Below are 15,456 nucleotides of genomic sequence, written 5' to 3'. Positions count from 1 at the left end.
TCTGTTGTCCGGGCAATTCCATCCGTCTTGCCGTAATTTGGGATTCATGGATGGACTTTAGCTTATGATCGGTGTGCGAATGAAAGAGCCTGGAGCCGTCAAAGGGTATTTCTTCTATTTGCCGCTTCATCTCGTCAGGGAAATTGCAGTTCCACAACCAGACATGCCTTCGCAGTGAAACGGCCCCCACGAGAGCTCTCAAGTCCATATCCACATGGTGGTGTGCTGTGGATAATTGCTGTATGGCGACTTGCATACCCTCTTTAATGAAAGTCCTAGCCAGATCCCGTTGTTGCTCAGGTAGGGGAGCGACAATGTTATTTAGCCTCTGCATAATAAAGAATTGATACCTGGCCAGGGTGGCTTCATAGTTAGACATACGAAGCCCAAGTCCTGCAGCCGCATAGACCCTGCATGCCAGGGTATTAATCTTGCAACCCTCCTTGTCCCTGGGGGTGGTACGTCCTCTGGCTTCCCTGCCCTGGGATGATTCAACCACCACAGAGTTCGGCTTAGGGTGATGGAGTAAAAAGAGTATATCGCTTTCTCGGACTCGACACATAGATTCCTACATTCTTAACGTGGGCTGAGTCTGTGAAGGCAAGTCCCAAGGTTGTGTCATTGCCTGCCACAAAGTTGTAATAAGCGGTAAGACAATTGCAGGTGATTGCTCTCCCCTGACAATGTCGTAGAACTTGTTGGTGCTTGGATCTGGCTGGTGTTGCGCCTCGATCTCGAGTGACCGAACAAGTCTAGACATGAGCTCCCTGAATGAGATGTGGGGCTCTTCAGGCGATGATGGTCCCTGAGATGTAATAAGGCCAACCAGGGAGGTGGAATCAGCATCCAAGTCAGAGTCGGGCCCGAGGTGATACGGCTCTGACGAGGAGGTCCCTGGTGAAGTGGGACGTTCGGGTTCAACTCGCCTAGAGGTGGATGGCATATCCTCATGGGTGGACGGCGAGGAACGGTCCTGTGGGTGAGGACGAAATCCAAAGGAGTGGTAGTCCTCCCAACCCGACGGGTAGCTGTAGTAGGGCTGGAACCATCCTTCTTCCCGCCTCTCGTCCAGTTGGGACTGAGGTGGTGGTGATGGAGATTGGTCTCGGGCTCTCGCCGTGGGCATAGGAGTCGGAGAACGAGCCCTAGGAGGAGAGTCTTGAATCGCCCCATTGGATATCAACTCACGATGCGGCTCCTCAGGCAGTTGAGCAGGTAGGCCCTGTTGTGGAGCAGGTTGTATTGGAGACCCTGGTGGGGTAACCTGCATCGCCGCTTGAAGCATCGGTACCGACAGTGTTGGTACCGAAGCTGCTGCCAGGATCGATGGTGCCGTCAAATCCGAATCCCTATGCCTCTTCTTATGGGGTGGTTTAGCCACCTTGTCTTTCTTCGCCTTCTTATGGGCCAAAGATTGATCCGATCCTCCGTGCTTCCTCTTTTCCCGTTGTTTATGCAGGGGAGAAAGACTGCCGAGCCCTGGAGGGGGAATTTCCATCAACCGATGGATGCAGCTGAGGCATGGGCGGTGTGGGCAAAGGGCATTGTCCGGGCATGCCCGAGGCAGAGGCTGGGCGTTGAGCCGACGCGGTCGAAGCTACGGCCTTGCGCTTAGTAGATGGAGCATGCGCTGGCCCGGGCTTTACTGCAGGCTGATCTGATTGCATCAGCGCTTGGTCCCATAGGAGTTTTCGCAATTGGTTCTCCCTATCTTTTCGCGCTTGCTTAGTAAAAGCAAGGCAATGGCGGCATTTATCCGTCCTGTGCCCCTCACCGAGGCAAAGGAGGCACAAGTTGTGAGGGTCCGCCGGGGACATTTTGGACCCACATTCCGCACATTTGCGGAAGGCCACCCGCCATGCCATCACAGAAACAGAAGAATTAGAGTATAGGAAAGAGGGAAAAGTAATATTTTTGTTTTTTGTTTTTTTAATTTAGGAACGAAGAGAAAAAAGGAGAGATAAAGCTGTAACAAGGGAATGATAACTTGGAATAAGAGCAAGACTGTTAGAACAGTAGAAACAATGAACAATACTGAGTCAAGCGAGAGACGAACAGGCACGAGGCACAGCGAACAGCGGTCGCAAAAGACTGGAGAAAATGGCGGATACTCCGCTCTATATATACTACCAAGTGGGGAGGGGAGCGGAGTTTTCCCGCCAAAACCGTTAGCTTTCAATCTTTCTGGCCTAGGCACTGCACAGGCGCAGCACTCATATGTGTGATGCACAGAGGCCACGACGAAGAACTTTAATTTCTTTGCATTTCACCCCCATTTACTTCTCAACTACTATGTTTGCTTACTTTTTCATTCCATTTACTTCCCAGTCCAAAAAATTTCCAAATGCCATGAATTTGTTTAAAGCCCTAGAGGGCAAATGCAGTACCGGCACCAGCTATACTTCCACATGCCCCCCGCCCCCAACCCCTTTGGGGCCTGTGCATCACACACAGCCACTTTCTTGGGGTTTTAGAAAATCTGTCAGGAAACAGCAATGCTCTCTAAAGGAACAGCAAATGTCTCTCTTTTATGGAATAGCTGGAGAAACAGGGAAGTGTTGAAAAGAGAGAAACCAGCACAGTCAGTTCAGTAATAAAAGGCAAGGAGATTATGTTGTGAAGATGAAAATTTGTGCCCCTGCTGTTGGTGTACTTAGTCCCTTGGCTTCCCGTCCCTTCCCATTTTGGTGCTTCATTGTGCTGATGGGTCCCACCATTCTTTTACTATCATTTCCCCCTGGTCCTTTGCAACTGTGCGCAAATTAGCTGAGAGGCAGCCTCATCTTAGCAATGTCCTTGTATGTTACCCATTTCAGTGCTCCCTTCCACGGCTACAAGGAAATTGACCAGGAAAGAACACACATATCGGACATTCTTAGAGTGCCATTGTGAAAGACTGGCCAAAAAAGATAAAACGAAATCAATTGTAAAATCATTATCAAATCAAAATAAAATAAAATGTTTGTACTTCTTGAATCAACAAAGAAAGGGAAGAGGGAGGGGTGGACTGAGGAGACAGGCTCTTTTATAAAATCTCCTGGGATAAATGCGACAGCCAGTGCAGGATTGATGGGGAAGGATGGGGAGAACAACCCACAGGAAGCCGATAGTACCGTGTTCAGAGGGGTGGCTTAGTTTTACATGTGAACTCAACCTTTATCTTTGAGCACTGAGTGTTGCTGTTTTACACCTGTAAAAAGCCACGTATCTGTTCCAGAACTTAACAACAATATGCCAGGAACTAATGTTTTGAGCAGGCATGCCACAAGTCAAGTCAGGAAAAGAGTTAGCACCACTCTTGCACATCCTGCCTCCCTTCACTGTGCGTCTGTGTAAGTATGACTCAAGTTTGCTGAGCTGGGAAGCAAGCAGCCAACACAGAGAAGAAAACAAAGAGCCCTAAATCTGTGCCAAAGCCAGTCCTTCCCATTTCTATCCAAGCATGCCACAATACTCTTTCTGGCCGTAGCATATGTGGCAACCAAACGGCAGGATAGCCAGTCACAATGTCAAACATAGTATTTTACATTAACATTACCAAACTTAACATTTTGTCATAAGTTAAGACAAAAAAGGACTTCTTTTTGTCCAAACTTGCATAGGATTGCATCCTAAATTGATTAAAAACTTTTATACTTGATTACTTAATCAATTAATTTAGTAAGCACTGCAGCCTCAATTCTGAGATATAGGAACTTGCAACTCATAGAAGAATGACAATTGTCCAGCTGTTGCTTACTCATGTTTGGGGCAATGATGATGAAAGGTTTCATGTACGTTTTCTTCATGTTTCTTGCCACATTGCTGAAATAGTTCTCATAGTGTTTCAGCAAGTGCACGGTGCCCCCTTCCGTCCTCTGGATGTGTTCCCAATGTTCTTTGGTGCGAGGATCCAGTAGAGCACTACCTGCTTTTATGATATTCTAGGAAAGGAAGAGAAATAAGTTATGCTCAAAATGGCAGACCAATACATTCTGTCAAAAGAAAACAAGTAATATTGTTGCTTCAAGTAAGCTGGCAAATGAAACTTGAGCTACTCTTGTTTGGTTTAAAAGAAACAAAACCGCTTAACCGATGTGGACTTTTGCTTTTAGCATTTCACCTGTACCAAGGTAAGAATGGCAAACTCACTGCAAGAAACCCATGGATCACTTGTAGGAGGAAACCAGGCTGAAAAGCAAGGGTGGTTGCTGAACTCAGGCAAAAATAATACTCACCCTCTGCTGCTGAGCAGCAACTGATGTGGGAACCTCACTGGTGGGCACCACACATCAGTCACAGAGGCAGGGTTGCCTGAGCAAGCTGCAGGTGGGGGGCTGCTGTCCATTGAACAGTGCAAAATGTAAGCATGGGTCAGTATTGTTAGAAAGCCCAGACTGACACCGCAAGCTATGCAGCAATTCTGTGTCTGCAGAATGCTGAACCTGTCATCTCCTAACTTTCCCAAATGATGCACGCTGTCCGGGGCATGAGGCTGCTCCCCTGCAGAGGTTGCTCGACAGTAATGGCCAAGAACTGCGTTCTACACCACCTCAATGGCCTCCATGGCTGCACATCTGAATTAAGCAAAGCTTGCTTGCAAATTAGAGGAAAGACCATGCTGCACCTTCCTGTGTTCTTGGATCTACAATTTGGGGACAATTTCAATGTTATCACAAGCCTCATGGGAGTTACGGAAACTTAGCTCCTGATGATGACACTCAGTGTAGTGAGCATAATATTAAAAATTATCCTCTCCCATATATCAGCACAAATGAACGCCACATCTTTGCACCAAAATGGAGTATTTCTATCAATTAGTGGAGTCAGTATGAAGATATTTGCACATCACTGGATCATCCCATAGATTAAGAAGTACTTTTTTGCAGGTCTCAACATGGGGGTGTAATATTTACAGCTGTCCTGGCACATAAGTGGAAGTGTAGGCTCCATGGCTGGAAAGGACACTATTTTATAGTTTATAGAAAGTTCCTGGGGAACAGCAGATTCTGCACCAGTTTTTCACAACCATCTTTTTCATTTGGGTTCCTCTTTTAGTATTTTAAAGTTGGTATTTAGCACTAGGGGGATTTGGCACACCAGTGGGAAACAAAGCCTGTAGTAAATACACTTAATTTGAAAGAACTGATTTTCCTTGTTGCAAATAACTTCAGCTCTGAAAGTAAAAGAAAAGCTGCAATTCATTTTGTGGAGCTATATTCATGTATCCATCTTTCCGTTATCTGCTAAACGCATTTTTTGTTAGAGAGAGGCTGTGAATAGTTAGGGCTTGGCTATTTTGAAAGATGAATTAAATTAGCTCTTAATGGAATCTGAATGCAGAGTAATGTTCACTGGTGCCCTATAATAGTGCTGAGATCATTTCAACAGTCAACTTCTGTTCTACTCCCACTTCAAAGGTGCAAGAGCCTTATTCAGTATTCTTTTAAGATGTATGCAGTATTCTTTTATTCCACTTCCTCTGTGATGGAGCTCTTGCATTACTTTGTTATGAACCTTAATAAGAAACCACACAAACCAGGTTAATCAAAATCTGTTGTGCTGCTTTTGTTGTGCTAATGATGCATACAAAAGTTTGTTCCACTATCATATATTTACAACTTTATTTTTGCCACTGTTCTACATTTATACAGAAAATGACTGGATTTGCAGGGTTGGGGAATGAAAAGGAGCAATCCTTGGTGGTTTCTTTTCCTTGCCTTGTGTGTCTCGACCCTTGGCTAGTTCCTGATCACGTCCTTGTTTTGCCCTCTTGCAAACTTCTGGTTCATGACTTCAATCTGCACGACGACTGTGATTTGGACTTTCTATTCAACCCTGCTTTTGGACTCTGTCTTTCCTGAAGTTCTGTTGCCCTGGTGCCTCTCTCGCTCCTCTCTGGCTGCCCACATCCCTGCCATGGCCCTGACACCCCAGGTGACAGGACCTGTGTTCTCTTGGTATCTGCCCAACCTTTCTTACCTCATTGAACTCCACATCCCTTGTTGCAGCCAGATCAAACCCCTGCTGCTGGCTCTCGTACTGCAACACCCTGATCATCATCTGGTAGGCTGTTCGCACGTCATTCCCATAGAAGGTGTCCGTGTGATTAGTGGCATTCTGAAGCACCCTGGCTATCTGCACTGACTTGTCACCATCCAAGCTGGTCTCATTGCGGAGAAGCTTCTCATTCTGATGCATACAAAATAAAAACATGCATTCAGAGGTCTGGACTTAAGTAATAAACACTTTCTCTTTGGCGCAGGGCTGAATGGAATACAGATGTACACACCTAACACACCACACGTGGGAGAAGAGGACTAATACTTATTTCTGAGCTCCACCATGCGCACTGCTTGCTGCGTATTGCAGGACAATGTGAACCAGTGCTTAGCGGCCTCCACACATTCATCTCCTACATGCAAATCCATGCATGGAAAATGAGTGAGCAGTTTCTCCCTGGTGGGAGCACAATGACCCCTGAAACTTCTTCAGTGATATTGAAGTATTATAATGGAAAGTCAGTAAGTGCTGCCGCCCTTCAAACCACCCTGTTCTTACCATGATTTTCAGATCCACAAAGCCAAAGGTAGTGCAGTTAAAAAGTTCAGGGGGAAGCCAGCCTTTCTCACTGTTACAATGTCTAACAGCATTTCCTTTAAAAGAAAACCAGTTTTGTAAGATATATGGTGATTTTACTGCCATATTTAATTTGCCAGAAAATTCAGGAAGTATAGCTTTCTGTCACCTTAAAAATAAGTACTGTTTATGAATTAATGCTTATATTAAAGGATCATTTTAACAGGTTATGGAATTTTACACCAGTGGCCAAAAGGTTGGTTGCCAATTTTTGACCATTTAAGGTATCGCATTAATCCTGTATATCAGAATGAAAAACATTTAATAATACTACAGAATAAAGGAGAATATTCTGACTGTATTTTCAGATAGGATTTTTATTTCTTTGTCTCCCCCATCATATTACAATTCATTATCTAATATAACTGTAATAATTGCCTTTCAATTGTATTATCAAAATGTATTTTTAAATATATTCTTAATAACTGAACCTAGATTGTACTGTCTGTTGCATCTTAGGTTCAAGGCTCTGAAGATAAATTCTCTTGCACATGTAAATCAGACTTTCTGAATTTCCCTTTTTCTGAAATGGAAGCAACAACAAAACATTTAATACCTTATCACTGTGACTTACCTACTGATCCCTTGGGGCAAGGCACAGCAGCAGGTTGCCCAAATTTTGTTTGCGGCCACCAAATGCCAGCCTCAAATGCTTTGGGGCATCCATTGTAAACCACTATAAGGTGGAAGGAAAGAATATACAGGTAGTTAGGGGTCTCTGTACTGAAAGTGCAAGGAATTTTTGCTTCGATGGGGCCACATATTAATGTATCATTATGCCAGGGTGTCTCATACAGTGTTGCTCTATACTGGGAAAGGAGTAGAATAGGATATTAATTCAACAAATATCAAACACTGGTTTTTAGCTTTGATAGGAACAAAGAGAAATCTATAGCTAATGAGAAGTGATAAGCTTTTAGCCTCTTAAAGTAAGTCCATCTAACTTGATTCAAACATTTCTAAAATTGATGTATAAGGAACTCTGAAACAAACAGCAAGCAATGTATTCTATGATAAAGGGCAACATCAGAAAGGTATGATTAGTTGTAGCTAATCTGAATATTTTGGGTATGTTAAATTTGTCCAATTTACTACCTGATGAATGCCGACACATCAAGGATGGACAATATCTGTGTATTATAAAATGCAATTTCACTTATTCATTTAAGAACCTTCTCTAACAGCCAGGGTAGTTTATATGAAAGGAAAGGCCAACACAAATTAAATACATGCAAAGCAAATCAGAACAACCATAAAACACAGAAGCTGAAAAGGCTTCAAGATCTTATAAAAAAGAGGAGGGCTAAAATTCATCCAAAAAGGCTGAGGCGCTGGTAGTTCCCTGTTTGGCAAAAGACTACAAAGTAGGCACTATGGGAACTACTTTGGAGAAGCACTCTGTAACCGAGGTTATTACCATCCAGAAGGCCCTCTCCCTGGTTGCCACCCATCTCACTTCACAGAGCAGGAGGAGAACCTGCAGAAGATCCTAGCCAGAAGACCTTAATACGCGATTTGGCACATGCAGAGACAGATGGTCCTGCAAGAGTCCTGGTCTTAAAATGTAAACATGTTGACTGGCAAGACTATGAGAGTAGAGGTACCCATTCACAGGATATTTTGAAGAATCATGACCCACAATCTTGAAAGTAGTTTCTGCTGAGGGTGGGGCATTGTTCAAGAATTTTTCATATTAACACTAAAATTTACAAATATGCAGCTCATTCTATGTATGAGAAGAATTAAAAGCTCCCACTCTGGGGCTCAAACTCTCAGCACTCTCATTATGTATTGGCTCTGAGTTTAGTGCAGGTACTCCTGTCACAGCTAATTCTCCTCTGAAGGCTCAATGAAATGGTGCACTTGGTTATTGGGTACTAGGTAACAGGCTGCATCGCTCTCCATACTTTATCAATTAGCTTTGACTGCAACAGCTCTCCATCAACAGCCCCCAGTGATCTTGGATGCAGGGGCTCAGTCACTCTGACCAGCCTTAGGAATGACTGTAGCCCTTTCCCCCTCCCTCTCAAATTTTTCAAATTTTGGGTTTCTCAAATTTATTAAATAAATGAGAATTCAATTTGAACTTCAATATAAATGTTTTCTGTCAGTGTCTGTTCAGAAAACAATTACTTCTAGGGACAATATCTAGCCTTTTTTCACCATCCAGAGCAATCCAAACCCTGCTTCTCTCAAAATACAGGACTTTAAGCTATAAAGATCAGACTCTAAAGGTAAACTGGAAGAAGAATGGGTTGGAATGTGTTACGTAAATACCAAGGTTAACAATCAAGATTAGTACAGTGGCCGATAAGATCCAGACAGCCTCTGGTTTGGGAAAAAACAGTGTAGAAATTGGGGAGGGGTGACTTAACCCAGTCAAGCCATGCAAGCAGGCCAATTAAGTAATGCCTGAAGCTTCTACCTTCTGGTCCACCATCCTCATGAACTTCCATGAGGATGGAACCAGTCCTTTTTGGAAGAAAGGGAAGAAGAGAATTCAGTTCGGAATCAAGTCCTGACATGGGCAAGAGGTAACTCCACAAATCAGGGACATCACTACTTGATAGATGCTACTTGTTAACAATTTGCTCACTCTGTATTGCAAAGCTAGCCTAGGCTCTGTAAATTACTGTATTTTGGAAACCTTTTGCCTAGATCTGTTGGAAAGCGAAAAGGGTAGAGATGGGCTCACGCCACAAGCAAGGCCTCAAACACATCAAATGAGCTTAACATCATGGAGGTACCTTCACAACCATGAACAGTAACTTCAGCAAAGGGATTATCACAGCGATTGCACTGTCGTCCTATTACTCCTGGTTTACAGGGACACTGTCCCGTTTCCATGTCACAAGTACGAGTATGGGAACCAGAAGGGAAACAGTCACATGGATAACAGGTGTCACTGTTTTGTGGTCTGTAATAATTTGTCTGGAAAAAAGAAGAAGAGAAATTTATTGATCCTTTCAAATCAGTCAACAGACACCTGCACATTGAGATGTTTTAAAGACTACTTTATAAAAGTATGCTTAAAGAGATATGGAAACATTGGCCTAAAGAGCTAGACCTGAGGAAAGCGTTTTCCAAAAGCAAGCAAATACTGAATTTCATTATTCAGCCTCAGTTTTGCATCATGTGTAAATCATTCAAGCCTGCATTTCAGCCTCTAAGATTTCCTTTCCGTATAGAAAAAAATATGTCTGAGTTGTTCAACCTATCTGAAGTCACTCCACTTTTTTATTCAACTGAATGGGATGAAGCTGGTCTCATCACATCATGTGTATAAATGCAACAAACACACTTAGCTGCTTCAGATGTGATCAGGTACACTCTTAGTTCATAATGTGCAGTGGGCGCTAAGTTTACTGCTGATCAGGAGAAGTCCCACTAACATGGAAGATGTATGTAATCTGTTGTAATAACCAGTGCTTTTTTTGTAAAAAAAAAAAAAAAAGGTGCCAGAACTCACGTTGCCGCCGGCAGTAAGCACTCAGCGTGCGACCACACACACCAATCCCAAGCCGAGCAGCGCCCTCACTATCTCACTATCAGATAGCAGACACAAAAGCAGCCCGCAGGCACTATGTTAATGATGTTTGCTGCTGATCTGCTATGCCTGACGGGTGGCAATTCAAAATCACTTCGTAAAATCCACTGGGGAAAAAAGGGTGCCGGAAGGCTGTTCCGGTGCGTTCTATGACAAAAAAAGCCCTGGTAATAACCATCCCAAATGGAAGCAAAACATTGGCAGGAGTACAAATGACCTACTGTCAAGAAAATGTAACATCTTTTTCTTGAAATATAAATGCTGAAACCAAGCATGCAACCAAAATTCTCATACCTAGCATCAACATAACACATTCATTCTTGAACTACAAGTATTTTGTTATGTGCTAGCCTGAATATTAGTTCCACATAAAGTGAGCAAGCCTTTCCTTACCTTACAACGACACTCTCCATTAGTTTTATTACAGTCAGGATCAAATCCTTTATTAACTTGACAGTTACATGGCCCACAAATGGGATTTCCCCACCAGCCTCTGGGACAAGGCAAATCAATCCTAGAAAAAAAAATTAAAAATCTTTCTTAATTTTTGTTGTTATAAAACAGTATCTTGCCCACCATTTATAACAGCTTGTCCTCTTTACAATATTTTGAGGCAATTAAATGAAAGCAGACAACCAAACAGGGCAAGCACACTCTATTTCAGGTGTTGCTATTTAAATATATGTAGAAAATGGCAATGAAAATGAAATGCATGAAAAATAATTTCAACTCCATATGGCTAAATTCATATAGCAGTTTCCAGAGAGGTACCTCTGTTACTTTGCAGCAACAAAAGCAACAAGGGGTCTTGTGAAAACTGAAAGGCTAACAAATTATTCTTTAAGGTGCCACAAGACTCATGGTTGTTTTTGCTTCTACTGAGTAACACAGCTACCCCTCTGGAAATGAATAAAATAGCAGCAGTATTTCTACTTTTTACTATACATGAAGCAAAATCTGTGCTATAAATATGTTCCTTTTTGTGCATGGCAAAAAACGAATATGAGAAAAAGCACAAAGAAAGCTCTATGCTAAATGTACTGTTGGTTTAAATAATTTGGGGCAGTTCCTTGGCATATCATTCTACTCAAAGAAATGATGTGTAAGTGAGGGGTGGCACAGGGTGCAGAAGGAAAGGAAAAGAATCTGTCAGTATCACTGGCTTACTTGCTTTCACAGTACTGTCCGTAGTAGCTTTGCCCACATTCACAGGTGTATCCATGAGAAGAGCTTGGCTTACGGACGCAGGTGGAGACATGTTCACACGGGTTCAGGCTGCACACATCAACACAGTCTGTCCCAAAGTACCCTGAGGAAACAGGGTTATAGACACATAACAGCCACTGCTTCATTTGTGATTTGTGTGTCTTTGGAAGGCAATCTATTTTAAATGCATACACTGATAACATCTCTTGAGTTATGTGCAAATTTTTAGCAAGGTCAGAGTTTTCAATATTTGCAATTACACTGGGGGCCTCTGATGAGGAAGATGATTATTATTATTTTGCATAAGGCATGAATAAAAATATACTTCTTTTCTTCTAGAAGTTTTATAAAATGATTGAGCAATATGCTCAATGACAATAATGTGAAACACTGAAGAAACCATTCAAATGCTATACTCCCACGTGCAGTTACGTGGGAATAGACCATATAGTAAACATCATGTAAAATATATTCTAACCCTAGAGCAAAACCTATACTAATCTTAATGAGTGAAACGTACTTCTAAAGCAAACACACATAAACTCTGGCTCAGTGAGTTACACAATCTGTATTACAAAGTCAGAAAACCCAGTTTGAAAGGAATCCAATCACATAAAGACACAGTCTTTAAAAATATTTTGCAATATAAACAAATAAAAATGACTCATATATAGACAAATACCAAAAGATCTCATTTTATTCTGTTACTATGTACAAGTCCATGTCAATGATTAATTCTCTTCAATGAAATTAAATTATGTAACAAGGAGAGAACTCTCAAAAGTTTATAAACACATGCAAATGTAAAGAAAAGCATGCAAATAAAAAAATCTTTGTATAATTTTACAAAGGAAAATTGCTTTTTTTGTGTAAGATAATTCATGCAAGTGAAAGCACTCCAGCTAAGAGCATAATGGAGAGCACGGGGGGCGGGGGGTGGCACCATTTAGCTGTTCGGCATTCTTGATTTTAGAAAATGGAGAGAGCAATCCTGTGATCCTGAGACAATCTGAAAGGCCATAGGATATTTCAGAATTTTAGTCTGAGGTTGAAGATAGCACTCCAGCTTTGCAGCTAGGAATCAGATCTCCACCTGTACCCCCCACCCCCCAACACAGAAAACAGCACATTATCTTGTCTCCAGAAGGCAAAGGGAGGGTTCTGGTGGGTAGGAACTATCCTGAGGCCTCTCCAGCCTTCTTCCATCTCCCTCAAAACACGTTTGCAAGATAGGCAAAAAAGCCTGTCTAAGTGAAAATGCAGAGTGGGGTGGGGACAGAGAGACAAAGAGCACTTCTGCTCCTCCTCCTTTCCTTCACTAGATGCTCATTCCTGAGCATCAACCCTAATTCCTGCCCCTGAGTTTATGGGTGTATGAACAATGAAGGTACAACCCATAGACCTGCATGTGTAGGGCAGGAATTGTTACCAACTTCCCACACTGTATCAAAATAATCATGACCACAGAGTTCTAGAATCCACTAGCCATAATAAGAATGAGGAAGATGACATGTAGTTTGCTTTGGGCCATCATTACCTGGATCACAGATGCACGAATAGCTGTCCCAGTCATCACTACAATAGCTGTGCAAAGGACAAGGGTTTGAGTCACAGGGATTGTCCACTTCGCAGCCTTCCTTGACATTAATCTTGAGTGCCTGTTTCATGTTCAGCGTAGCTACATTTGTTGATGTTTCCCCCATTCTCACTCCCTGAAAAAGAGGGGAAGGGGCAAAAACAGCAGCAACATCAGAGTAGAATCCCAGCACATTATGCAGTACTGCAATATTTCAGCTTCAAACCATAAGCAAATTAAGAACAGTTTAAAGCTTATATGAAATGCTGACCTGTCATTAATGGAAAATGGAACTGAGAGGGTCTAAGCTCCTAATTTTGTTCAGATATCATGCCAAATCACAGTTTAACAGGACCGTATCTGTGCTTTACCCCAAATCAAATGAAAGCTGATGAATCACTAGCCAAATACTTAGATGTAAAAAGGCTCAAGTCAAGAATTGGAGAGAATTTGGATGGAGTAAATTTAATTAAGATCAAAGGGGCTTAAAGACACACTTATGCAAATAGGATTATGCTTATTGTCCTTGTAACTTGAATATTAAACTTACGTCCAGTACTTAGTTCTACGAAAAAAAGCATACCAAGACCAATCTCTCTCTCTCTTGCCCTTCACTCCCCACCCCTGCAATCCGCCTGTTCTCAGAAAAGACAAGAATGCTTCTCATAGGTAACATCTCATGGTTACTTATTTTCAGTTTTCACCTGGAGACAGCCATAGAAGCCTTGCTGTACAGAGACCTGATCTCCAGAGACACCTCCCACAATAATGCTTTTCATTTTTAGTCCAGGTAACTGATTTCCAATCTGTACAGTGCTCTGAAAAGAAAAACAGATTAAAGGAGATTGTTCCTTTCTTACAAATTCTCAGTTACAATACTTCATTGATAAACAGAAAAAGCATAATCAAAAATAAACCTAAAGTGGTAATGGAGCTAATCATGCGCTTCTGATAAGGAAGCATTTTAAAAGCTCCAACTGCAGCACAGACCAATTCAAACAGTCACCATTTGCTCCATGAATAATTTGCTCTGCAGTCACAGCATGATGGAAGTCATGACCATATAATCCATCAGGCAATGCCAGGGAAAAAGCACATTCCCACATCCATCCGAGATGGAAGATGAAAGAACTTCACCTTTGTCATAGTTGTGTTGCCATGTAGGATTACTCACAATCGCCCATTCTGATCTACCCATTTTTGCCCATAGCACAGATACCCATTTTTACACTAAAAGATGATGGATGTCACCCCACCTGATACATCCCATAGTCCAGAGACACAACAGCCAAGTACTTTATATCTTTTCCATCTTTTGCACTCTTCAGCTCTATTAGCAAGTGATGCCACTCGCCATCGCTGATTCGGGACTGGGTCATCTTCAAACTGGCCACCTGATTCAGACCATCATAGACTTCAAACACTACATATTTATCCAGTATCTGTTGAGAGTAGACATAACTATTGTTAACTGCCAGCAAAAACGACTTATATTTATATTCCTTGTCACATACAATAATCCTGTTGATCTTCTGGACTATCCTAATATTTTTTATTAAAATTATTTTTAAAATAGTTGCACTAATATTCTGCCTCCCATTTGAAGTCAGGCTGTTATTTTGTTTCATAAACATCTAGATTAAAGCCAAGGTTATGTTCACAGCAATGGAACTAGAGCAATGGAACTTTTCCCCTCTGATCTCTCCTAGGAATTTTATGAAATGATTTAACACCACATGTTTTCTGAGTATGAAAGGCATGTGGGGTCACTGGCAGCAGAATCCTTTGAATTACAGCCCCTTCCCCACATCAAGCACATTTGTGCAGATTCATCTACCTGCAGCCCTGGTTCAAATATGGTAAACAAGGTAATCCATTTCCATTTCTTGATATAGAAAGCACTTTGAGTTCAAAGTTGTAGTACTAGTCCCATGAAGAAGTAATCCCCATTGGACACAGTGGGATTTCCTTCTGAGTAAACATGGATAGGATCGTGCTTCACGAATACGCATCCATATTTTAGTTCTGTGTTGTCAAGTGTTATTTTGGGACATTTTCTGGTTGCTGTATTAGTGGACCAACTTACCTGAATGTTGATCTTGGATGACACCCCTGCATTTGCTTGCATCAACATGCCATTCACCTTCCGGGTTCTAAACATTAGACCAATGTACCAGGGCACAGAAATAGTTATATCAAGATCGCTCCAGATGATGACACTCTCCCCAGTAAAACGCTGAACAAAAGGCATTACTGCAACCAGGGCAACAGGGAAAATGGAAAAAAAACCTTTTTATTGAAATATCTAAAACAGCAAAAAACATGTTTCTTTATTATGACATTTCTAGCTATAAACAAATACGACAACAATAAGTTCTCAGAAGATGCACAATACTCCTAAATATGGTGATTTAAGAATAGACTTAGAGCTCACCTATGTAACTTTTGATAAGGAAAGCTTGTTAATGAATATTTGCCAGAAAGAATAAAAAATAAGGCAGACGTTCAT

General features: G+C 41.9%; 1 protein-coding gene across 5 annotated transcripts in view; it reads right to left on the bottom strand.

The window, feature by feature from the left end:
• CELSR1 (cadherin EGF LAG seven-pass G-type receptor 1) overlaps positions 1 to 15,456 on the bottom strand; it is a 184,989-nt gene that overhangs the window by 38,784 nt on the left and 130,749 nt on the right. For all 5 annotated transcript variants that reach the window (XM_044423373.1, XM_044423374.1, XM_044423376.1 and 2 more), the window contains exons 9-19: positions 15,034 to 15,200; positions 14,204 to 14,389; positions 13,652 to 13,765; positions 12,909 to 13,083; positions 11,333 to 11,474; positions 10,559 to 10,679; positions 9,366 to 9,549; positions 7,193 to 7,294; positions 6,541 to 6,635; positions 5,962 to 6,171; positions 3,740 to 3,923 (exon numbers count right to left, since the gene is read on the bottom strand). In XM_044423373.1, coding sequence (XP_044279308.1) covers positions 3,740 to 3,923; positions 5,962 to 6,171; positions 6,541 to 6,635; positions 7,193 to 7,294; positions 9,366 to 9,549; positions 10,559 to 10,679; positions 11,333 to 11,474; positions 12,909 to 13,083; positions 13,652 to 13,765; positions 14,204 to 14,389; positions 15,034 to 15,200 — 1,680 coding nt within the window. The remainder of the gene's footprint in view (positions 1 to 3,739; positions 3,924 to 5,961; positions 6,172 to 6,540; positions 6,636 to 7,192; positions 7,295 to 9,365; positions 9,550 to 10,558; positions 10,680 to 11,332; positions 11,475 to 12,908; positions 13,084 to 13,651; positions 13,766 to 14,203; positions 14,390 to 15,033; positions 15,201 to 15,456) is intronic.

The sequence above is a fragment of the Varanus komodoensis genome, unplaced genomic scaffold (assembly GCF_004798865.1).
Source record: "Varanus komodoensis strain SLA01 unplaced genomic scaffold, ASM479886v1 scaffold13_3, whole genome shotgun sequence".
NCBI classification, from domain to species: domain Eukaryota; kingdom Metazoa; phylum Chordata; class Lepidosauria; order Squamata; family Varanidae; genus Varanus; species Varanus komodoensis.
This window is presented reverse-complemented; position numbering and strand designations above follow the sequence as displayed.